This window comes from Perognathus longimembris, chromosome 10 (genome assembly GCF_023159225.1).
Source record: "Perognathus longimembris pacificus isolate PPM17 chromosome 10, ASM2315922v1, whole genome shotgun sequence".
NCBI lineage: Eukaryota > Metazoa > Chordata > Mammalia > Rodentia > Heteromyidae > Perognathus > Perognathus longimembris.
Genome location: NC_063170.1, coordinates 67,750,513 through 67,775,376, shown reverse-complemented (window position 1 = coordinate 67,775,376; position 24,864 = coordinate 67,750,513). Strand labels below are relative to the sequence as shown.

Below are 24,864 nucleotides of genomic sequence, written 5' to 3'. Positions count from 1 at the left end.
TGCTGACATGTGCATTAATGGTGAAAAGACAGCTGTAAAATTAGCTCCTTGACTCAAGGCAGTGGTGGCGAACTATTGGTCATTCTTCACTACTATGCTTTTGTAGTGTAAAAACAAGAGGCATGTCCTTGGGAAAGCAAGTATTTTGAATTTGAATCTGAGCATAGAAACAGTGCAGTGGTAAAAGAGAAAGTTTATAAAGTTCCAAGCTCAATGAATAACAAATAATCTATATGGCTCCCAAACTAAGATTTTATTTTTGCAGTGCTCTGAAGTTCAAGGCTTCCTAGAGAAGAGCTCTCAGTTCCGCCATGCCCCAAGCATTTTTTTTTAACATGTTCACAACAGGCTCCCATTCGGTCTGAAATACAGCATACTTCGCTGAAGGAAAACTGTTAACTTGTTGGTTCTATAACTCATTTACCAGTATTGCTGCTAGTATTTACAAATAGAACTATCCTATAAAATATCTATGTAATTTCTTTAATAAATCCTAGCCCTTAGTTCTTGTATCAGTAGACATTTTAATTTTTAAGGCAAATGATAATAAACCTTGCTATAGATCTTAAGAGATTTCATCTTGTAAACTTCAAGAGATGAAATAATGCTTCATTCTGCTCTTCTGTTTTTCTTTCAAAGAAGCTCTTCATGCTGACATATTCAGTGTTCTGAAGTACAAATGTATTAATCACCTTCATTCTTTGCTTTACTAAGAAGTTCCTCTTTCTCATTTTCTGAAGGATGTACAAAAGCTTGAGTTGTACGTTTTAGGAGATAAACTGCAGCATGAAGACCTCCTATGTTGACCCATACTGTATGAACCTTTCGCCACACATGTCCCATTCCAGATAATGCCTGTGTACAAACAAAACAAAAGCAGTTAGCCTGACATCTGTTTCTAAATCAGCCTGTGATCTTAGTTTAAAAGATTGGGGGGGGGGGGGTGCTGGGGATATGGCCTGGTGGCAAGAGTGCCTGCCTCATATACATGAGGCCCTGGGTTCGATTCCCCAGCACCACATATGCAGAAAATGGCCAGAAGTGGCTCAAGTGGCAGAGTACTTACTAGCCTTGAGCAAAAAGAAGCCAGGGACAGTGCTCAGGCCCTGAGTCCAAGGCCCAGGACTAGCAGAAAATAATAATAAAAGACAAGGGGGGAGAAAACAAATCCTTTACAGGTCTAGGCACTTGTATTTTTAAGAGTTTTACACTAATGTATAGCACCTTGGTAAAGCACTTCTTATCCTGAGTAAGTAGTACTGCTCGGCCTGTCCCTGGTCTACAGACACGGCTCATCTCCTGCAGGCAAGCTGGGTAAAGATTCCAGTTTCTCTTCTTGGAGCCCATCCTATAAAAGACCAACAAATTAACTACTTATTGTTCCAAATAAATGAAAACCACATCTGGTGCATCATGAGGCATTGAAAAGGTACCTTTTAGAAGCAGAGCTTTGCCATTTTATCTCAGTGAAAAAACTGAGAATTAGTAAACTGTTTATAATTTTGATGTAAAGGAAAAGGAAATTTTTTTCTAAAGCCAGGCACTGTCAACTCAGACCTGTACTCCTAGCTATTCAGGATACTAAGATCTGAAGATGAAGATTCGAAGCCAGCCTGGGCAGGAAAGTCCATGAGACTTATCTCCAATTAACCACCAGAGAACTGGAAGTGGCACTGTGGCTCAAAGTGATAGAGCACTACTAGCCTTGAGCTCAAGGACAGCGCCAAGGATCTGAGTTCAAGCCCCATGACAAAAAAAATTTTTTTTTAGATAACTATAGCTTGTTCTCAAAATTGTAGCACTTAAACTGTATACAAACCAGTGAGTAGAAATCATTTAAGAAACAATCAAGTCTTCCTGTCTTTTTATGTGATATATGGTAAGTAATTCAGCAATGGGCTAGGAAATTATAGGTAATGTTGAAATGAAACTCCTGTCACAGGTGAGAATGCAGTTCTGTATTCCAGAATTCTCACAAGAAACAATTGGATGAGTTCATTATTGTTAAAATTATTCAGTACTCTAAGTTTTAAAAAAGAGCCTAAGTTTTTTTTTCTCTCCAAAAAAAGCCAAACAGGTAAAATAAAACATTTATCCCATTTCCTACCTTTTTCCAAATGGCATATCTGTTACAATGATATCCACAGAGCCAGTTCTCAATGGGAGATTACAGATATCCCATTGAATGGCATCAATGGGCAGGCCCCAGGATGGTTTCCTGTGAGGACAAAGGAGAGGTACTTCAAGACATTCTGAAGTAGGGAATGTTTAAAAAGACTTATGAGCACACTGCTATAGAAATGTATAAGATGCTAAGAATAATAGTGAGAACATCAACTTAGGTCAGAATTTTTATTTTTATTTTTTGGCCAGTCCTGGGGCTTGGACTCAGGGCCTGAGCACTGTCCCTGGCTTCTTTTTGCTCAAGGCTAGCACTCTGCCACTTGAGCCACAGCGCCACTTCTGGCGCTGTATATTTTCTGTATATGTGGTGCTGAGGAATTGAACCCAGGGCCTCATGTATATGAGAGGCAGGCACTCTTGCCACTAGGCCATATCCCTACCCCCTTAGGTCAGAATTTTAAGAGTAGCATGTAGGAAGAAAATGTGGTCACAAGTAAAAACTTACAAATGACTGAGATGGAAAGTCAAGTAAATTTAAAAATGGTTACAAATGGTTTTCAAAAGATGTAGACATCTATGTCTACAAATTAAGAGAAAATGAGCTTTTAAGAAAAAAACTTTAAGCCGGGCACAAGTGGCTCATGTCATAGCTGTTCAGGAGGCTGAGATCTGAGGATCACTGTTCAAATCTGTGAGACTCATCTCCAATTAACCACCAGAAAATCAGAAGTGGTGCTGTGGTTCAACTGGTAGAGGGGTAGCCTTGTACTGAAGAGCTCAGGGACAGTGCCCAGGCCCAGAGTTCAAGCCCCATGACCAAAAAAAAAAACCTAAAACTTAAGAGAACTTTACAGCACTGAAGCATAAATTTAAAATGCAGGAGGTTATTGATTAAACTGGGAAAAAAAAACCCACAAGGTTATGAAGTGACATACCTGATGGACAAAGTGTGGTGATTTATCTAGTATAAACAGGAAACCTAAAGAAATAAAAACTTGATTGGGTGCTTATCACTCATGCTAGTAATCCTAGCTACTCAGATTAAGATCTGAAGATCACGGTTCAAAGCCAGCCTAGGCCGTAAAGTAAGTCAGTGAGACTCTGAACTCCAATTAATCACCACAAAACCAGAAGTGGAGCTGTGGCTCAACATAGTAAGAAGACTAGCCTTGAGCACAAAAGCTCAAGGACAATGCCCAGGCCCTGAATTCAAGCCCTACAACCAAAAAAAAAGAAGGAAAAAAACTGGTACATGTATAACTAAGTTGTTTTGAAATTAGAAAAAGAAGTATATGTGCCACACTATATTTAAAAAACCAGGAAAGAAAACTATTGAGAGTATGACAGAAGACAGAATGGATATAATAATGTAAAAGATTTTAACATCTCCCTTAAAGTGAACTTTAAGAAACAAGGCAGAAGCAATACTATGTAATCTAAAAATTATAGGCTGAAGACTATAAGCATAAATCTCTTGTTAAGGTATTTAATCATGAACTGTTCAAAAAAAAATTCAAGCTAGGTGTAGTGATTTATACTTCGAATCCCAGCTACTTGTGAGGTGGAGATAGCAGGATCAAGTCTGTGGGCAATCCATTCAAAAAGGTTAGTGAGACCCTATTCTCATAGAAGCCAGGCTTGGTGATGAATGCACATAAGCCTACCTAAACAGGAGACAGGGGTAGGAGGTACTGAATTTTGGTCCATACCTGCCTGGGAAGAAAGTTTAAGACCCTATCCAAGAAATAAGCAGAAAGTACTGAAGGCATGACTACTGAAATGATAGATCAATTGGCCTGGTGCTCAATTCTAAATCTCAATACTGGCACCAAAAACAATAAAGGCAATCAGTATACTGAAAACTGTAAACACAGGTGCTAAAAGTATAACAATAAAACGTAATAATAAAAATATATAAATCAAACACTAAAAATAAAAAGCCAAGGGCTAGGGATATGGCCTAGTGGCAAGAGCGCTTGCCTCGTATACATGAGGCCCTGGGTTCGATTCCCCAGCACCACATACACAGAAAACGGCCGGAAGTGGTGCTGTGGCTCAAGTGGCAGAGTGCTAGCTTTGAGCAAAAAGAAGCCAGGGACAGTGCTCAAACCCTGAGTTCAAGCCCCAGGACTGGCCAAAAAATAAAAATAAATAAATAAAAAGCCAAGAAGCACTAAAAGCTACCCTTAAATTAATAAACATAGTATGAGGCAAATCAACAAAACATGACAGTGAAGATTTGAATAATTAAGATAGAATATTTAGAAGCTAGGAAAAAAATTTATGTAGTTAAGAAAAAACTGGTCATATAGTAGGCCTCAAAAAAACATCAATAGGGGCTGGGAATATGGCCTTGTTGTAAAGTGCTCGCCTCGTATTCATGAAGCCCTGGGTTCGATTCCTCAGCACCACATATATAGAAAAAAGCCGGAAGTGGTGCTGTGGCTCAAGTGGTAGAGTGCTAGCCTTGAGCAAAAAGAAGCCAAGGACAGGGCTCAGGCCCTGAGTCTATACCCCAGGACTGGCAACAAAAACAAAACAAAACAAAAAACATCGGGGCTGGGAATATGGCCTAGTGGCAAGAGTGCTTGCCTCCTACACATGAAGCTCTCGGTTCGATTCCCCAGCACCACATATATGGAAAACAGCCAGAAGGGGCGCTGTGGCTCAGGTGGCAGAGTGCTAGCCTTGAGCGGGAAGAAGCCAGGGACAGTGCTCAGGCCCCGAGTCCAAGGCCCAGGACTGGCCAAAAACAAAAACAAAAACAAAAATCAATAAATGTGAAATACATCACAGACGTATATTACAATAAAATGTTTTTTAAAAAATTAAAACCCGAGGGGCTGGGGATATAGCCTAGTGGCAAGAGTGCCTGCCTCGGATACATGAGGCCCTAGGTTCGATTCCCCAGTACCACATATACAGAAAACGGCCAGAAGCGGCGCTGTGGCTCAAGTGGCAGAGTGCTAGCCTTGAGCTGGAAGAAGCCAGGGACAGTGCTCAGGCCCTGAGTCCAAGGCCCAGGACTGGCCAAAAAAAAAAAAAAAAAAAAAATTAAAACCTCCCAAATACTTGGGACAAAACAAAACAATAAAGCTTGAGTATAGGAACTTTTATCATTAAAAGAATTAATTAACAATATTACCTAAAACTTTTAGGAAGAAAACCCAAAACGCTAATGTGAAATAAATATTAAAAAATCTACACAGAATAAAACTGAGGGATAAATAGTGTAAGAGAGAACAAAGCACTAGGCCAAAATAGGGAGAAACAGTATGAACCTAACCAAAATAGGGACAAACAATATGAGCATAGACAAGACAGTGAATTTTAACATAAAATGGTATGAGGCATAGCATGTACAATAAATAAGAGTATTTGAATAAAACAGGTTTATTAAAATACAAAACCCAAACTGGCTACTACTTAAAAACATAAACCTCACATTACTGTGGAAGGAGCCACTTCTGGATCTTCTAGGGTCAATGGTGAGCTGTATTCAGAATATAGAACATCTGTAAGACTCAGCAAATCTGCTGAGCACTACCTACTCCTACAGCCCCAGGACTGGCAAAAACAAAACAAAACACAAACCTATTATTTTCAAAACCTTAAATTGAAATGGAATCTTACTATACATTTATGATGTTAAGTCGGCATGAAAAGTTATTATCTAACAAATGCTACAAAAACCTGTTAAGTTTTTACCCTTCTTTAATTTGGTTCTTGGTCAATAAAGATGAGATGTTATTTGCTGCTCTTTTCACAGCCAGTGGATTGTTATCACCAGCAATATGGTAACAGTTATACCACTCAGTAGCTCCCTGAAATAGAAAGAGTATTAATTAAAACAAGTTAAAAAAAAAACACCAAAAGAACAAAAACAAACAAACAAAAAACACCAAACAAGCTAAATTATAAAAGGGAGCTGGGCCCTGGTGGCTTACGCCTGTAATCCTAGCTATTCAGGAGGCTGAGATCTGAGGATCGTGGTTCAAAGCCAGCCTGGACAGAAAGTCCATGAAACTCATCTCCAATTATCCACCGGAAAACCAGAAGTGGAGCTGTGGCTCAAAGTGGTAGAGCACTAGCCTTGAGCAAAAAGGACTCAAGGACGGTGCCTAGGCCCTAAGTTCAAGCCCCACAACCAACCAACAAAAAAAATGAAACTATGCATGATGCCAACTTTGTAACTTGCCTTGCTGTTTTTTCTCTGCCGGCTCAGTTGGTAAATGTCACATAGTCACCAATCCCAGCTTCTCAAGCGACCTCAGGTCTGTCCTCTGAAAGTATTCTGTACAGCTTCTGCCACTGTACCTTTCCAGCTTTCACTGTGTGTATGCCCGTCTGCCTTTAAACTAATCTAGCAACTCAAAGGACAGATCCAGTCTATCACCCAGCAATGTTTGTTATACTAAAAGCATTTAGTGCTTATGGTTTAAAAAATCTAACCAAATTTAACCAAACCCACATCCTTGTGGTTTGTGCTAGTTCATACAATCTGATCTACTGGAATATTTTAGCATTTTATAATAGAATACGTCTGAATGATAATGAAGATACCAGTGAAAAGATTGTGAGTTTGTGTGTGTATCCTGGTACTAGAGCTTCGAACCCAGGGCCCAGGTGCTGTCACTTAGCCTTTTTTCTGGTGTTCTACCACTACAGTGATAGCTCCATTTCAGGCTTTTAGGTGACTAATTGAAGACAGAGTCTCATTGACTTTCCTGCCTAGTCTGACTTTGAACCTTGATCCTGAGCGCTCAGGCTCCTGAGTATCTAGGAGTACAGGGGTGAGACACCAGCAACTGGTTCCCTGAAAGGATTTTAAGTCAGAAACACATCAGCAGAAAATACCAAGCTGTGACATATTTCTGGAATGACACGACATACAATCTGAAATCTGAACAATGATTTGTGCTGATTAATAGGTTTCTATTAGGAAAACTGACAAAGTGGTAGGAATGCATCTCCCAACCATGAATACAGTGCTTTTTATTTTGTCCATTTAGAGTAATGACATGCTCGAATCTATAACAATGACTTCCAACAAAAGGAATGATGAAGTATGCTACATTTGAGTAGGGAGGGATGAAAAAGGAACTCACAGAATTTAATGAACGTCTCAAGCAATTGACTCCCAGCACGTACTTTTATAGTACTTCTAAGTTTAATTTGTGTGTGTGTGTGTGTATACTGGAGTGAATTCAGGGCCTTATGCTTGCTATGCAATACTCTACTTCTGAAGCCCCACTGCTCTCACTAGGTAAATGGAGTCCTCCTTTTTGCTCTATCATGTAGAAATCACGGAGAGACAAGAAAAGTTCCTTTAGGGTTCTGAGTCTCAAGTGTTAACTAGCTCAATAAAGATAGATGCCACTTGAGAAAAAGGCTTTGTTGAAATTTGATTTTGTAGGCATGAGGGAGGGAACAAGGGGATGGGGAGGTAATATCTCACCAATTTACAAAATAAGTTGAGAAGGGCTGGTTAAATCACCAAAAAGGAGAAAGCACCAACCATGCTACAGTCTGTTATGAAAATGAAGGACCTGTGACTCATTATACCAATTCCATGTCCTCTGTGGGCCCAATTGGCTTTGCTGTGGCCTGGGTGGAAATGCTTCTATGGTAGCAAAAGTCTGGTACAAAAACAAAGTGCTTGCTAGAGCAGTGCCTTCTGAAGCTGGAGTGGTGGTCTGGGTGTTGGCCTGAGGGTAGGGTAGTTGCTTTGCTAAAGGCAGCTGGGGTACTCTAAAAACACTTAATTTTGGTCCCAGTGCTCAGCGGAAGGTGGATATCTACCATCTATTTCACTCACAATTTTATTCATCTTACTATATACCAGTTTAGGCTTTCCTGTGTGGGTGCCTTCACCTTTATTTTTGCCCAAAAATGGCTCTCTTTTTTTCTTAGCCTTCTTTGAGTCTCATTATCTGTTGTCTCTGCTTGGCATGCAGTGGCCTTACTTAACATTTCATACACACCCCACAGCTGAATGCAAGATGGTATTCTGCTCTGTCCCTAGCATTCTTCTTGATCACACCTAGGTATTCTCTGCGTAGGTCTCTTTAAACGCTGTTACTAGCAGAACATAATCATGTAGCCTACATAATTTCCCACTTGAATTTGGATTATTTGAGTCTGGATTATTTGTCCTTTTGTGGATTGCTTTGGACCTGCTCAGCTGTCCAGTTTCTGCCTACTCAAAAGAATTTATGTAATCTCCCTATAGTTTTTTGTCACTAGCTTTGTGGAAGAACTTACCATTTCACCCAAATTTAAGGGATTTTACTGTTAGTTCCCTCTCTAAATCATTTGTAAATGCAAAGATGACACTGATTCACTGAAACTCTACCAAATGTTCTTTCATTAGAAAATATCTTTCCATTTCTTGCTTGGTTTTATGTGGTTTTTAATGAGTCTCCTTGATGCCACAGTAATTTTAAAAACTATGTAACATCATTTGGTGTGCAGACTTGTTAAACTTTATAAAAAAAATATTCACAACTTTTTTCCCCTTCAGTGCTATATGAATCAAACCACAGCCTCTTGCATACTAGCCCAAACATTTTACTACTGAGCTACACCTCAGAAGTTCTCCCCTTTAACAACTACACTTGCTCTCCCAGGAACCTACCTAGACTAAAAAGCATAATTTCACTATATAGAGATGAAACTACCCTCAAGCTCATGCTTATAGCTCAATTATCTTTTGCTGTTCAATGAACAGTTTACCTCCTGTAGAAAGGAAACTCCTTTTCCACCTACTCTTTAATACAGACAGAGATGCTAGTTCTATGACACTTGGCTTTGTGAAATAAATGGTCATATTCTTTGCACAAAAGTTCTAACTTTACTCTTCTAATTCTTTTAAAACTCAGGTTCACTAATTCAACCTTGCTAGTTTGTCTAATTTACACATCAGGTCTAGAAACATTATGGATGTATCATCTGATCAGAAAATAAACACAGAAATGTTATTACCTCTATTGGTATTGCCCCCGTTCCACACATTGGATCAACTATTATATCAGTGGGTAGAGGTGCACAGAGCCTAGAGGAATAAAGAAAAAAAATAGCCAACATGAAAATAATCAAAAGCTTAGAATTCTACAATAACAATTCATAAGGCTCCAAGATTAAAGAACTCTTACTAGTATGAAGGAACACCAATCTACAGTTCTGAAATATTGGATATAGGGAAAATAATTAGTAGCTTTTTAGTTTTGTGATACACTAAATTCTAAAATAATACGTTAAATAGAAAAATTCAAGCTGGGTGCCAGTGGGTCACGCTGTAATCCTAGCTACTCAGGAGGCTGAGATCTGAGGATCATAATTCAAAGCCAGACTAGGCAGAAAAGTCCATGAGACTCTTATCTCCAATTAACCACCAAAAATGCAGAAGTGGTGCTGTGGCCCAAAGAGGTAGAGTGCTGTCCTAGAGCTAAAAAACTCAGGGACAGCACCTAGTTCAAGCCCTCAGTTCAAGCCCTATGACAAAAAAAAAAGTAAATTCAATGCAAAGTGCCATATTAATTAGGGCAGCAAAAATGCATTCTTTCACCTGAGCATCCCATAGGCAAGAGTTGATCGAAGTGTTGTAGGTCCAAAATGTGTAATATTTCTGCGGTGGAGACTCTCTTCAGTCAATGCAATACCGACAATGACTTCATTATCATGAATATTCAAGAGAACCTATAATCAAGTTAAACAAGATTGAAGATTCGGAATGTTCAAACTGCACTTAGTGCTAAGACTTGTTTGAGACAAGCTCTCACTTTGTGGCCCAAGTTGGCCTTGAACTCACTTAAAAGCCGAGGCTGAACTTGAAATCCTCATGGTCAACGAAGTGCTGGGATTATAGGTGTGTACCACTGTGTACTCTTTTGAGGCACACTGGCATCTAATTAGTACCCATCTTCTAAGTGTTCAGCTCAGTGAGACTGTGTAACTACTCCTATAGAGTATTATCAGAATATAGACAGTACTCATCCAAAGCAGTCACTAATCTAATCACCACCTATATACTTTTCATTCAATTTTAAAACCTATTCTGTTTCTGTGGGTACTAGAATTTGAACTCAGGGCCTTATTCTTAACAGTTGCTCCACCATTTGAGTCACACCTTATGCCCTTAAAATCTATTTATTTTCTCTGTGTGTGTCAGCCCTGGGGCTTGGGACCTAGGAACTGTCTCTGAGCTTTTGTGCTCAAAGCTAGCACTACCACTTAGGTCACAGTTCCACTTTTGGCTTTTTGGTTATTGGAGACAAGTTTCATGGACTTTCCTGCCTGGCTGGCTCAGGCTACAATCCTCAGATCTCAGTTTCTTGAGTAGCTAGGATTATAGGCATCTGCCATTGATGCCCAGCTTATTTTATTCTTTTAATTCACTTTATTTGTAAACTGGCTAAAACCAGATTATCCTGCAATTTTTATAAAACACATTTTACAGGTTTGTAGGGTTTTTTAAATTTATAACGGAAACAATTTCAAACCTACAGAAGTAGCAGAAGTCCACTACTACAATGTACTTCTCGTGTGTGTGCGCGCGCGCTGTCCCTGAACTCTTTTGCTCAAGGCTAGTGCTCTACAACTTTGAACCACAGCTCCACTTCTGGTTTTGGAGTAGTTAATTGGCTAAGAGTTTCTTGGGGACTTTTCTGCAGGTGCTGGCTTTGAATAATCAGATCTCAGCCTCCGGAGTAGCTAGGATTGCAGGCATGAGTCAGCAGTGCCTGGCTCACAATATGCTTTTTTTTTTTTTTTTGCCAGTCCTGGGGCTTGGACTCAGAGCCTGAGCACTGTCCCTGGCTTCTTTTTGCTCAAGGCTAGCACTCTACCACTTGAGCCACAGCGCCACTTCTGGCCATTTTCTATGTATGCGGTGCTGGGGAATGGAACCCAGGGCTTCCTGTATACGAGGCAAGCGCTCTTGCCACTAGGCCATATCCCTGGCCCCACAATATACTTTTAAATATGCCCTTTCCCCTAATTAACCCACTGCTACCACCATGCCACAAATGCTTTAGGGTTTTCTTTTGTTTTGCATTGTCTGTGGCAGTCCTGGGGTATGAACAGAGGGCTTGTGCTTGATAGGAACTGCTTGAGCCACTCCTCTAGCCCTTTTGCTCTGGTTTATTTTTGCCAGTCCTGGGGCTTGAACTCAGGGCCTGAGCACTGTCCCTGGCTTCTTTTGCTGCCTTCTGCCACTTGGGCCACAGTGCCACTTCCAGCTTTTTCTGTTTATGTGGTGCTAAGGAATCGAACCCAGGGCTTCATGCATGCTAGGCAAGCACATTACTACTAGGCCACATTCCCAGCCCCTCTGGTTTATTTTTTGCTGGTACTGGACTTTGAACTCAGAGCCTCATGTTTGCCCAACTGATACTGATGCTCTTATCACTTGAGACATGCCTCTAGGCTTTTTGCTAGTTGTTCTGGGAAGTCTTGGACTTTTCTGCCTGACCTGGCTTCCAACCATGGTCCTCTGGATCTTAATGCTGTACGTTACTAGGATTACAAGCCACTGATGCCTGACAGCTGTTGTAATTTTTGAGACAGGGTGAACCAGCCTAGAGAGGCATGCTATTTATTTCCTGCACAATCTGAGACAGATTCACAGGCTACCCTGTATTTCATTCTGAAATGGGGTCTAGCATAGGCTTGCCAGAGTGAGCTTGGAGCCGTGATCTTCCTGTTCTCCACCTTTTCATTTAGGAAGTGAGACATTAATGGCTGGGTTTTTACTTGGTTTTTGTTTTTCTATATATGTGAAATTTACTTTAAAAATTTTAAGCACTTGTTCACATGTCATATTCTATAGGATTTTAAAAAATCTGACTCATTTGAGGAATGTCTGAGGTATACAGCTTTTTTTTTTTTTTTGGTCCCAGTTTTCCTAACACACAAACTATTTAAAAAGTACAACACTCCCCAGTCTTTTACCTAACATTTCCTCACGATTACTAGTAGTAGCAGCAGTTGACACTCCTACATGCAAGGCACTGTTCTATTTTACACTAGTGACCCCATTTCAAACTAACTCCTTTGGAGGTAAGTACTAACTCCTTTATAGATAAAGAGCTTGAGACACAATATATCAGCTCACTTGCCCGGTCACCCAAGTTGAGATTTAAATGCAAACAGCAGGACTCTACATTCTGTCCTCTGAGTCACCTCACTAACTTTTGGACATCACTGTCCTAGTTGGCATATTATCATTCCCATGGAAGCTGTATGAGAAAAAAGGGATAGGAACTGTTCTGAGCTGACAAAGGGGAAAAATGTCTACAGAGAGCAAATGACTTGTCTCATTTAAATGTCCTAAGAGCAATAGAAATTGACTTCTTGGTTAAAAAAAAAAATGTCAGCTACTAGGGACTTTTATGTAAGAGGTTTAGAGATTTCACTATCTCTTACCCACATCAATCACATGAGTAGTCACAAGGAAAAGGAGCATGCTAGTAAGAGGTATCTGGATTTGATAATACAGCAGAATCTTAAAGGACTGCCAGTCCTAGAGTGAGGATAAGCACTGATATCCTGACTTGAGGCTGAGGTTTATTTTGAAAATGTATATCATATTTTAGTTGCAATCAATTTTCAAGTGTTTTTTGGCCAGTCCTGGGGCTTGGACTCAGGGCCTGAGCACTGTCCCTGGCTTCTTTTTGCTCAAGGCTAGCACTCTGCCACTTGAGCCACAGCGCCACTTCTGGCCATTTTCTATATATGTGGTGCTGGGGAATCGAACCCAGGGCTTGAAGTATACGAGGCAAGCGCTCTTGCCACTAGGCCATATCCCCAGCCCTCAAGTGTTTTAATTCTAAGTGAATTAAAAGTTTTGGGTTTTTTTTTTGCCAGTCCTGGAGCTTTTAAACTCAGGGCCTGTGCACTGTTCTTGAACTTCTTTTGCTTCAAGGCTAGCACACTACCACTTGAGCCACTGCAATTTTATAACCTGAAAGTCTATATAATATAGAAAAAAGTACCAGATGATGATTTAGAGGACTGTGTATATAGATCAGTTGTGGAGTGGGTTTAATAACTGGCACCTGGGTTTAATAACTGGCACCACCATAAATAAGTGTAGAACAGTCATCTTCTTTATCTTTTACTGAGCATGGCAATATATGCCTTCAATGTAATCATAGCACTTTAGAGGCTAAAGCAGAAAGGCCAAAGGTTTCAGGGTGGCCTGAGCTACCAAGTCAGACCTTGTCCCAAGAAAAATAAAAAAATAAAAAAGCTCCCATGTGTTGAACACTTAGCATACTACAAATGTCTTACCTCAATATCCTCAGTATAGCTTTAAATGACTCCATTTCAAACAGAAGGTCAGAAAGATAATCTTGTCCAGTGTTACACAGTTGTAGAATTAAAATGTGCATGTCTGTCTGTTGGCCCATGCTATTCTTAACCCCATCCTACAATTGTCCCAGTTAATTGTCCCTCATAGTGGTTCTTGAATCATCAGACTGTACTTACCTCCACATCAAAGTTGGTCATGTCAGCCTTCCACTTAAAATAATCTTGAATAGCGCCTCCAAAATCTCTTGCAGCCTCATTTGAGGTAAAGCAATGCTTCTCTCCTGCCCTGCTGCACGTGACTCTGAACTTCAGCACTCGGGGCTCGGTTTCTTTTGAGCTTTCATCAGCCTCATCTTTGCAAGATGCCAAGTCCTCACCCACTAATGTTATTATCTCTTCTTTAATGGCAGGATTTTCATAATAGTCCAAGATGTGCGAACCTATCATATTGTCAGAAAACTCTTTCTTAACATCATTCTCATCTAATTTGTCTCCTTGTCCATTATCAATCATCTTCCTTTTACTTGAATTCTGATTTATCTTCTTGCGTTTTGTTTTTTTTTTCTTGAAACTGGCGTTAAGTTCCCATACTTTTAAAGGGTCTGACCATGGAAGTTTGCCAGCCAAATCTTCAAAATCCTTTAGAACTTCTTCCTGTAAGGGACAGAAAATAAAACCTATTTTCACAACTCTATCTGAACCAATAAAGCCTTGCTTTTGTTTTAGTTATAAAATGTGCTAGTCCATTTACTGAAGTAAATAAAATGTCTGCAATTAAGAAAACACAAGTTTCATGGGCTGGGGATATGGCCTAGTGGCAAGAGTGCCTGCCTCATATACATGAGGCCCTGGGTTCGATTCCCCAGCACCACATATACAGAAAATGGCCAGAAGTGGCGCTGTGGCTCAAGTGGCAGGGTGCTAGCCTTGAGCAAAAAGAAGCCAGGGACAGTGCTAGGCCCAGAGTCTAAGCCCCAGGACTGGCCAAAAAAGAAAAAAGAAAACACAAGTTTCAATGACAAATTAGGGTATATTCAGAGTTATGAGGAATCTGACAGAAAGATCAGAAATATAACTAAGATAAAAATTTAAGCTGCAAGAGAAAACTCAAAGTAGACCCAAGCCTATCACCATGCACCAAGATCAACTCAAAATGGATCAAGGACCTCAATATCAGAGCTGAATCCTTGAAACTACTGAAGGACAGAGTAGGAAAGACGCTAGAACTTATAGGCACAGGAAGGAACTTCCTGAATAGAGTCCCAGGGGCACAACAAATAGGGGAAAGACTCGACAAATGGGACTACTACAATTTAAAAAGTTTCTGCACAGCTAAGGACATGGCCACCAAAATAGAAAGACAGCCAACGATATGGGAAAGGATATTTACCAGCACAGCAACAGACAAAGGCCTGATATCTGTCATCTACAGAGAACTCAAAAAACTAAGCCCCTCCAAGCCCAATAAACCTACTAGGAAATGCGCAAAGGAGCTAAAGAGAGGCTTCACAAGAGAAGATATAAAAATGGCAAAGAAACACATGAGGAAATGCTCAACATCCCTGGTAGTAAAGGAAATGCAAATAAAAACAACCCTGAGATACCACCTCACCCCAGTTTGAATGGCCTATACTCTGTTGTTTTTTTTTTTTTTTTTTTTGGCCAGTCCTGGGCTTTGGACTCAGGCCCTGAGCACTGTCCTTGGCTTGTTTTTGCTCAAGGCTAGCATTCTGCCACTTGAGCCACAGCACCACTTCTGGCCATTTTCTGTATATGTGGTGCTGGGGAATTGAACCTAGGACCTCCTGTATACGAGGCAAGCACTCTTGCCACTAGGCCATATCCCCAGCCCAGAATGGCCTATACTCTGAACTCAGGCAACAACAAATGCTGGAGAGGGTGCGGGGAAAGAGGAACCCTTCTCCATTGTTGGTGGGAGTGCAAATTAGTACAACCACTTTGGAGAACAGTATGGAGGTTTCTCAAAAAGCTCAATATAGACCTACCCTATGACCCAGCCATACCACTCCTAGGCATCTATCCTAAACAGCAAACCCCAAGATATCAAAAAGACATTTGTACTTCCATGTTTATCACGGTACAACTCACAATAGCCAAAATATGGAAACAACCCAGATGCCCCTCCACAGACGAATGGATCAAAAAAATATGGTACCTATACACAATGGAATACTACATAGTGATTAGGAATGGTGAAATATTGTTATTCCCAGGGAAATGGTCAGAACTCGAACAAATAATGTTGAACGAGACAAGCCTAGAACACAGAAAACAAAGGGGCATGATCTCCCTGATATATGACTGTTAACAAAGGGAGATGGAGAGACAGTAGAGACCAAGTCTGTGAAACCAAAAACTTGTTTGTCAAATAGTATTTCCCACAGGATTGGGGCAGCGACCCAACAGTATGTAACTAAAACCAAACAATTACTCAACACATAAAGGTCAAAAATTGACCTCTCAGGGGAATACAATAGCTCAAAAGCTATGTATGTACGTTCATGTAAGATTACTGTCGACATATTGTCTAATATCGACATTGCATTTAAAGCCCTAGGCGAACTTTCTTGGGCGTGGCCACATGGCTACTGTATATGGTTTTTTTTTTTTTTTTGGCCAGTCCTGGGGCTTAAACTCAGGGCCTGAGCACTGTCCCTGGCTTTTTTTTTTTGCTCAAGGCTAGCACTCTGCCACTTGAGCTACAGCGCCCCTTCTGGCCATTTTCTGTATATGTGGTGCTGGGGAATCAAACCCAGGGCCTCATGTATATGAGGCAGGCACTCTTGCCACTAGGCCATATCCCCAGCCCCTACTGTATATGTTTTTGATACATTGTATATTGTATATATGTCTACCTGACCTAGAGAAGGGATAGAAAAACAGGGCGAAAGATATCATAAGAAATGTACACACTGCCCTACTATGTAACTGTACCCTTTTTGTACAACACCTTGTCAAAAAATTTGTGTTCAATTAATAAATAAATTGAATTAAAAAAAATTTTAAGCTGCAAGAAGCCAAAAAGTAGTAAAGAAACTTAATTTGTGAGAAACAATCCTGAGGAAAAGAATTAGGTGAATGAAAGAGAAGAGAAAAAGAGGACAACCTCCACTTCACTGACAGAATTCTTTTTGTATTTTTTTAATTTGGGGTATGTATATGTATTAACTACCTTAAAAACAGGATTTTTTTTTTAAACCAAGGAATTATTAGTAAAGTCAAAGTACACCTTGAGGCAGGCAGGTGGATACTGGCCAACTGCGCTGTCAGGGCATGTAGTTCTATTAACCAATAGGATAGGGTTACCAGATGGCATCCCTCCCCAAATACTGCAGTGACTGCCCATGTATGGAAAATCATAAACCTAGAGAAAGCAAAGATATCTTATAGGAAAAGAGCCTTAAACAGTTAAAAACGTATCTCTAAATTTTAAATAGTATAGCCATCTTTTTGAAAGGTAAATGTAGTGATGATTCCCCAAGCTTAAGCCCTTTGAGAGATTCCCACTACACACAGACAATCTAAATTCCCCAAAAGTTCAATGGAATATGATTCTGGCCTATTTCTCTTACATCAATTCAAGATCATTCTGTCTCATTTCTGATCTCTATATTTGCTGTTCATATGGTAATATGAGTAATTTAAGTAACATGCAAACCCCTTGCATATTACTTAATAGCAACTACAAAGGTATATTTTCTGAGAAGCCTGCTCAAAAGTCTAAGTCACTCTTTTCCTATTTTATTAACAGTGCTTTAACCCTTATTAATGTATACTGACAAAACCAGTTCCACGGGGCTGGGGATATGGCCTAGTGGCAAGCGTGCTTGCCTCTTATACATGAGGCCCTGGGTTCAATTGCCCAGCACCACATATACAGAAAATGGCCAGAAGTGGCGCTGTGGCTCAAGTGGTAGAGTGCTAGCCTTGAGCAAAAAAGAAGCCAGGGACAGTGCTCAGGCCCTGAGTCCAGGCCCCAGGACTGGCCAAAAAAAAAACCAGTTCCACGAGACGGAAAGTTTTATTTCAACCTTTACTTTTCATTAGCCTCAAGGGATCAGTTAACTTCAGGGTTATTCACAAAGGAGAGCACAGTGGTTCTCTGTACCCAGTTGGAGTCAACTAACTGATAGATATGAGACTTAGTAATGGAAGTAAAGGCTTTGCTACTACTTGAAACCTGCTGAAATAGTAAGAAACTTTAGGATTAGCTAATTCAGTTTTATTTACAAATAACTTTCCTATAAAAGGCACCTACATAAACATGATGGGCTAACACTGGCATCACCCTTTTCTTCAGAAACTACTTTAAAAGAAAATAAAAACAGAAATAGCAACTGTATCTTAGCTGAACTGATGTGATATTTGTAACCTTGAATTATAACATAAGGATTCCCAAGTATAACACAAGTCAAGCTGGACATCAGTGGCTCACGCATGAAATCCTAGCTATTCAGGAGGCTGAAAATCTGAGGATCATGGTTTCAATGCCAGCCCAGGCAAGAAGCTCATAAGACTCTTTTTTTTTTTTTTTGGCCAGTCCTAGGCCGTGAACTCAGGGCCTGAGCACTGTCCCTGGCTTCTTTTTGCTCAAGGCTAGCACTCTGCCACTTGAGCCACAGCGCCTCATGTATACGAGGCAAGCACTCTTGCCACTAGGCCATGACTCTTATCTCCAATTAAGTACCAGAAAATTGGAAGCAGGACTCTGGCTCGAAATGGTAGAGCACTAACTAGCCTTGAACGAAGAAGCTCAGGGACAGTGGCTAGGTCCTGAGTCCAACCAAGCCCCATGACATCCCCCCAACAAAAAAAAGTCAAACAGAAATGCAGGAAGACATAGAGAGGGAGGAGGCCTACAGCTCTCAAGTATAAAGACTGTTTATAAAGCAGGCAGCAGACTAACTTTGTTTACAACAGAAGGAAAGTAAATATAGGTTAATGAAGGGAACTTCCCTGGATCTCCTTTGTACCAAGCTATAGCAGGGGAGAGAAATGAAAGGTAAATAAGGATTCTCAAAGACATATTACATATTTTCTGGAAACAGCCTGTTGATGAGGAAGAGAAAAAGAGCTGTCCTATCCTTTGCAAGGAAAGTCTAAGTGTTGTTTTTATTTCTGCAGTACTGGGGTTACAGAAACCCCCTTAGATACTAAAACCTGCTGACTTTCATGTCATTTCTAGATCATTTATACTTATACAATGTAAATGTTATGAAAACAGCTGTTATACTGTATTATTTAGAGACTGATGACAATAAAAAGTCTATACATATTCACTACAAGATAAAAACTTTTTCAATTTTTTTTTTATCTAATTAGTTGAATCTGACTAGATACAATGAGCAAATGTGGTCTACTTTGTGAATAACTAAAGTTGGTGATCCCTTATGGCTGGGGAAAAGTAAAAAGAATTCATTCCATGATATGGAAATAATTGAATAGAGCTTATTTTTTAAAAAAAAGAAGATAAAAGTAACCCATTTACCCACAAACACATGTCAGGTCAGATCAGGCAGGTTTTCTGCTGGTCTAGGGTACCTTTATGATTTTCCCACCATAAGAACCTCTTGCACAAAGGAGGATGGAGAAGCCCCTTCGCTCAAGGATGAGCAATTACAAGTTATCAACACAGAGACTACATGAAAGCAATAAAAGGGAAAAGGGAAAAATATGAAGAGGAAATAAATAGTATAGAAAGAACAGTGACTAGAAAATTTGCCACAATATAATGACATTAAAAAAATACAATGGGGGGCTGGGGATATGGCCTAGTGGCAAGAGTGCTTGCCTTGTATACATGAGGCCCTGGGTTCAATTCCCCAGCACCACATATGCAGAAAATGGCCAGAAGTGGCGCTGTGGCTGAAGTGGCAGAGTGCTAGCCTTGAGCAAAAAGAAGCCAGGGACAGTGCTCAGGCCCTAAGTCCAAGCCCCAGGACTGGCAAAACAAAAAAAAAATACAATGGGGTCAGGTACCAGTGGCTCACACCTGTAATCCTGTTCAGGAAGCTGACATCTGAGGATGATAGTTCAAAGCTGGCCCAGTTAGAAAAAAAATCCACGAGACTATTATCGTCAAGAAAAAAAACTACCAAAAAGCTGGCAGATAGAGCTGTGGCTCAAGTGGTAAAGTGCTAGCTTTGGGCAAAAGAAACTCAGGGCCTGAGCTCAAGTCCCAGGACCAACACAAAAAATAAATAAGTAAAATAACATAAAAAAGAGAGAGAATTCATAACAATGATAGAAACAAACTTAAGCATTTGATTCTGGCAACATGGTTAAAAAGGAATTAAAAAAACCCAAAACCTTAAAAGCCATACTGCGATCTATTTTCAACCGTCAGCAGCAGCTGAATATTTATTTAGGACATAAAACAAAACATATTGGACATAAAACTGTTGTCCTAACAACTGAAGGAATATTTAAATATTATGCTGGCTTTATTTAAATGAAGCTAGAGAAGAAAGGAAAGCTATAGCAAAGCAGCATGGTGAGAAAGCACAGAAAGCACCATTGTTCTTTAGCTATATTCTGGAAGCAATTCTATTTTGGAACCACATATATCTGTCAGCAAAGAAATTTAAAACTAACCTCATAAGCAAAACAAAACTGCTTTTTTCTTGTAAATGAGTATTTGAACCTAGAGCCTGCTCTTGCTTGGCTTCTTCGCTCAAAGCTGGAGCTCTACTCTTGAGCCATACGTCTGCTTCTGGCTTTTTGCTGAATTAATTGGAGATAAGAGTCTCATGCACTTTTCTGCCCTGGCTGGCAAAAAATTAGCCTTCCAGGTAGTTAGGATTGTAGGTATAACCACCAGCATCTCACTCAAAATTGACTTTTTAAAGCAAACTTTGGGACTTAGTGATAGAAGTCTCGAGATTTTAAGAGCCAGCCAGTATTTATTATAAAAATAGGGGCAGAGGTCACGAGTTTGATCCCCAGCATGCTAAAAAGTAATAATAATAATAGGCTGGGAATGTGGCTTAGTGGTAGAGTGCTTGCCTAGTATGCTGAAGGCTGTATCACATAAACAGAAAAAGCCAGAAATGGCACTGTGGCTCAAGTGATAGAGTACTAGCCTTGAGCAGAAGAGCTCAGGGAAATGCCTAGGGCTCAGAGTTCAAGCCCCAGACCTGGCTAAAACTACTACTATTACTAATAATAATACATGACAGGCAGATTATGAAAAGTAGAAATAAACTTTTTTGGAACGGACGTCTAAATATCAACCATCATATTTGGAAGAGCTCACCTTTGTATTTTTGAACTGGTAATCTTTAAATTCTTGAACCACCACAAACAAGTTATCAACTGATCTCAGACAATGAACCTGGGAAGGAAAAAATAAAGTTAGAAACAATTTCTGAAAAAAAACAAGCTATCCAAAGCTATATAAGTAGAAGAGTTTTTGTTGTTGCCGGTTTAAGAAGGGTGCTCACTGTGTAGCTCCAGCTGGCCTGGGATGTCTCTATGTAGCCCAGGATAGCTTTGAACTCACACTCATAGTCCTCTGTCCTGAGCTTCCCCAATGCTAGGACTCCAATGGTCCCCAGCAGCGACACCTACACAGTACTGTGGTCTGAACTCAGGGCCTCCCTCACATGTGAGGCTTACTAGCCCAGCTGGTGCTCTATCACTCAAGCTGTTCTTCCAGGTAGGCTTTTTGCTTTCTGTTCTGGAATCTCAGGGACTTTTCTGCATATGCTGGCTTTAAATCCAAATCTTTTAGATCTCAGCCTCCTGAGTAGCAAGGATTTCAGGCATGAGCCACTGGAGCCTCGCTAGGCACAATAGTTTTAAAGTACCTAATACCTGCATTTAAAAACTTTCCAGGGGTCTGGGAATATGGCCTACTGGTAAAGTGCTTGCCTCACATACATGAAGCCCTGGGTTCAATTCCTCAGCACCACATATATAGAAAAAAGTTGGAAGTAGCACTGTTGCTCAAGTGGTAGTGTACTAGCCTTGAGCAGGAAGAAGCCAGGGACAATGCTCAGGCCCTGAATTCAAGCCCCAGGACTGGCAAAGAAACAAAAAAAAAAACTTTCCAAAAAAGTGCAGCAAAGCCAGAAACTCAACGAGACAGTCTACAACAAACCAGCAAAAAGCAAGATGTGGAGGTATGGCTCAAGTGGTATGCAGTGCCAGCCTTGAGGAAAAAAGGGATAGAGCTCAGGTTCTGAGTTTTAGCTCCAGTAAACACAATAGGCACATGTACATACATGCATACACACACCTCTAAAATACAGCAAATGAAAGCATATTTACAAAGTGTATTTATAAAATTTGTTTTGTTTAATACATGCATATTATAAATGCATGCAAACTTAAAAATGTGGTCAAGCTTGCATCAACAAAATGAATACTAAGAAGCTGAGATATGTTTTGTCAGGGGGAGGTAAGGTCAAAGGGAGAGGGGCAGATGAATGGAGAAGGGAAAGGTGGGAGAATGGAGTCATAATATTCAATGTACATATGTACAAAGGGAAGCAGGTGACTTGTAGGGTTAGGTAGGGTTGAGACAGATGGGGGAGATTCATGGAAGGGGGTGACATTGATCAAGCTATGTTGTACTCATAAACTGACACTCCTTTGTATAACTACTTAAAGATAGTAAGTAGTCAAAATTACAAATCACCACCCAGTAACAATAAAAAGCAGTAATTTTATCACTTGATTTGGAGCAAAGCAAACTGAATCTCATAGGGACCTGTAAACTAGAAAGTAAGTGTAAGCAAAGCTGGGTGCTGGTGGCTCACATCTGTAATCGTTATTCAGCAGGCTGATATATGAAGCTAGCCCTGGAGGGACAAACAAATCCAAGATACCTTTCATCTCTAGTTATTCAGTAAAAAGCAAGAGTAGAGTCGTGGTTCCAAGAAGTAGAGTGTCAGCCTGGAGTGGAAAAGCTAAGAGCTTGAGGCTATGAGTTCAGGCCTCAGTACTGGCGTTTTAATTTTTATTTATTTATTTATTTTTGCCAGTCCTGGGGCTTGGACTCAGGGCCTGAGCATGGTCCCTGGCTTCTCTCAAGGCTAGCACTCTACCTCTTGAGCCACAGTGCCCCTTCTGCTTTTTTCTGTTTATGTGGTGCTGAGGAACCAACCCAGGGCTTCGTGCATGCTAGGCAAGCACTCTACCACTAACTAAGCCATATTCCCAGCCCCTAAAATTTTTTTTAAGTGTAAAATTACTAATTTTAAATATTACTTCAAACCTGAGCAAGGCTTTCCACTGCAATGTCAAAATAAATCTTGCCCCGGTCCTTGCTGATTTTGCATGATGACCCCAATTTCTCTCTCACTTCATCTGCAGCTGTTTGCTCAAAGCCAGTTGGTACAGTGGCTCCAATAGTGACGTGGAGATGTTCAGACTCACTTCTGACATCAGTTTCTGTCACCGGTACAGATCTCTGGTTCACATGAAGATTCACGTTCACAAGTTGGTTAATAGCTTCTTTAACATCAGCCATGTTGCAATATTTTCACGATCCCAAACACAATTTCTATAAAAGTAATACAGAAAAGAAAAAAACTAAAACATTATCATTTATTTCATTTATAATGAAAACACCTGTTTTGGAGAACAAAAACAAGGAAACACACACACACATGGTCAACACACCTTATTAAGTATACATCAAAATCACAACATTAAATAAATGAAGGCAGAATGCAGGTTGTAAAATATGGCATTACTAAAACAAGCACCATATGTACTATAAATAAAAAGGAGGAGACAAATAGAGGAATATTTCCATGAATGCAGTATTTGGTTTGAACTCATTCATGTTGATTAAAAAAAAACCATTTCATAACTATACCATTTAACAATAAAGAGGATGCTAGAATACTGAAAGACATTTCTGAATATTTCCCTTTTATCTAGCACTTTAGAAAACAGGGCTTTGGCGTTTCAGATAGATATTGGTTTGAATTCTTGCCTCTACTACTCATATAAGGTTGAGCAACCTAAAGCAAGATAATTCTTCCAAACCTGAAAATGGGAATTAAATAATCTTCTCCTAAAGTTGTTGAGGGATTTAAGTGGGAGTAGCGTAGTGCTGGACCAGTGATTAAAATTAAAAAAAAAAAAAACCTAACTGGAAAGTTAGAGGCTGACCTGAGCAGAAAAGTTCTTCCAGATCCATTCTTAATTCATAGTCGGCTACAATGGTCTTGCTTGTCAACCCAGGGTTTGTGGCTCAAAGTAGGAGCACTGGGTGCAGTCCAGAAAAGTAGAGACTCGCCACATTTCCACCGAAGGGAAGCTGTGGACCCTGCTGATCCTAGCAATGACAGGAAGCCCAAACAAAGTGGAAGGATCGCAGTTTGGACTCCAGCCCCTATCCTATCCTAAAAATAACTAGTGAAAAACAGGACTGAAAGCCACTGAGTAGCCTCAGGCAGCGTCGAAAGTATCAGGCGCTGAATTCAAACACCTACACCGCAAAGCAACTTAAATACTGTAGCCTATGTAACTTCTTCATGTGGACAGTGAACACAACCTACTATCCAACAGCTACATTCCGTGGGGCATCCGGAAAGACCTCTGAAATAGTAAACGAAGGTCCTCAACCAGGTCTGGTGTGTTGAGTGGGGCAGGGAAGGGGTTAAGGAGATTGGAGGGGGGGGGGGGTCCTCTGCTTTCATCCGGTTATCAAAGAGTTAGAATGTGAAAACAACTTCCGTTTGTGGAGGACCCAACGTGGGGGGGGGGGGCGGTTCCAGGGACTGGCATCGGCGTCTAACTCTAGGAAGTCACTTCCTGTCCCGAAGGAGCTCGCTGGCACGGTGAAGCCGGCCCCCACCGGCCCGAGACGCCAGCCGACGCCAGCGAGGCGGCGTGCGGCCCGGGATCCGAGCGCGGCGGCGCCGGGGCACCGAGTCGCCCAAGCGCCTCGGCCCCGCCTCCCGCGCGGGACCCGCGGCCACAGGAGGCCCGCCGAGCAGGTGCAGACCAGGGACAGACGACGGGACGGGCTCCGCCGCGGGACCCACCCGGGTAGACTCCCGAACTCCGATTCCCGCCCTAGACGACCGCAGCGCCTCCCTCCCGCCACCCCCGACCGCCGCCCGCTTACCGGCCGCCAGCACCCGCCGGCTCAGCGCAGTCAGGTCACGCCACCGGAAGCCAGCTCCTCTGCCCGGAAGCGGAAGCGAGGCAGCCGATGACGAAACCGGAAATCCGTCGCTGGGGTGGGGGGGGCGGACGGGCTCCGCGACCAGGTCGTAAGGGGCGGAGCCTGCGCGTGGAGCTGCGGTGAGGCAGGCAGGCGGGCGGGCGGGCGAGCGGGGGGCGGCGAGCTGGACGGAAGAGCCGCTGGGCGGAAGAGCCGCCCGGCCGCGCCGCGGTGCCCCCCCTCCGCCCGGAGCTATGGTGAAGCGCGTTGCCGCGCCCAGC

General features: G+C 41.3%; 1 protein-coding gene across 1 annotated transcript; it reads right to left on the bottom strand.

The window, feature by feature from the left end:
• Positions 1-234: 234 nt before the first annotated feature.
• Positions 235-24,620, bottom strand: Thumpd3 (THUMP domain containing 3). The gene is made up of 10 exons (XM_048356250.1): positions 24,545-24,620; positions 22,679-22,966; positions 20,714-20,791; positions 13,615-14,091; positions 9,692-9,822; positions 9,109-9,178; positions 5,833-5,948; positions 2,108-2,218; positions 1,225-1,348; positions 235-855 (listed from the first exon to the last, which is right to left on the bottom strand). Exons 2-10 carry the CDS (start codon positions 22,931-22,933, stop codon positions 685-687), a joined length of 1,533 nt encoding a protein of 510 aa, XP_048212207.1. The 5' UTR covers positions 22,934-22,966; positions 24,545-24,620; the 3' UTR covers positions 235-684.
• Between the last annotated feature and the right edge of the window lie 244 nt (positions 24,621-24,864).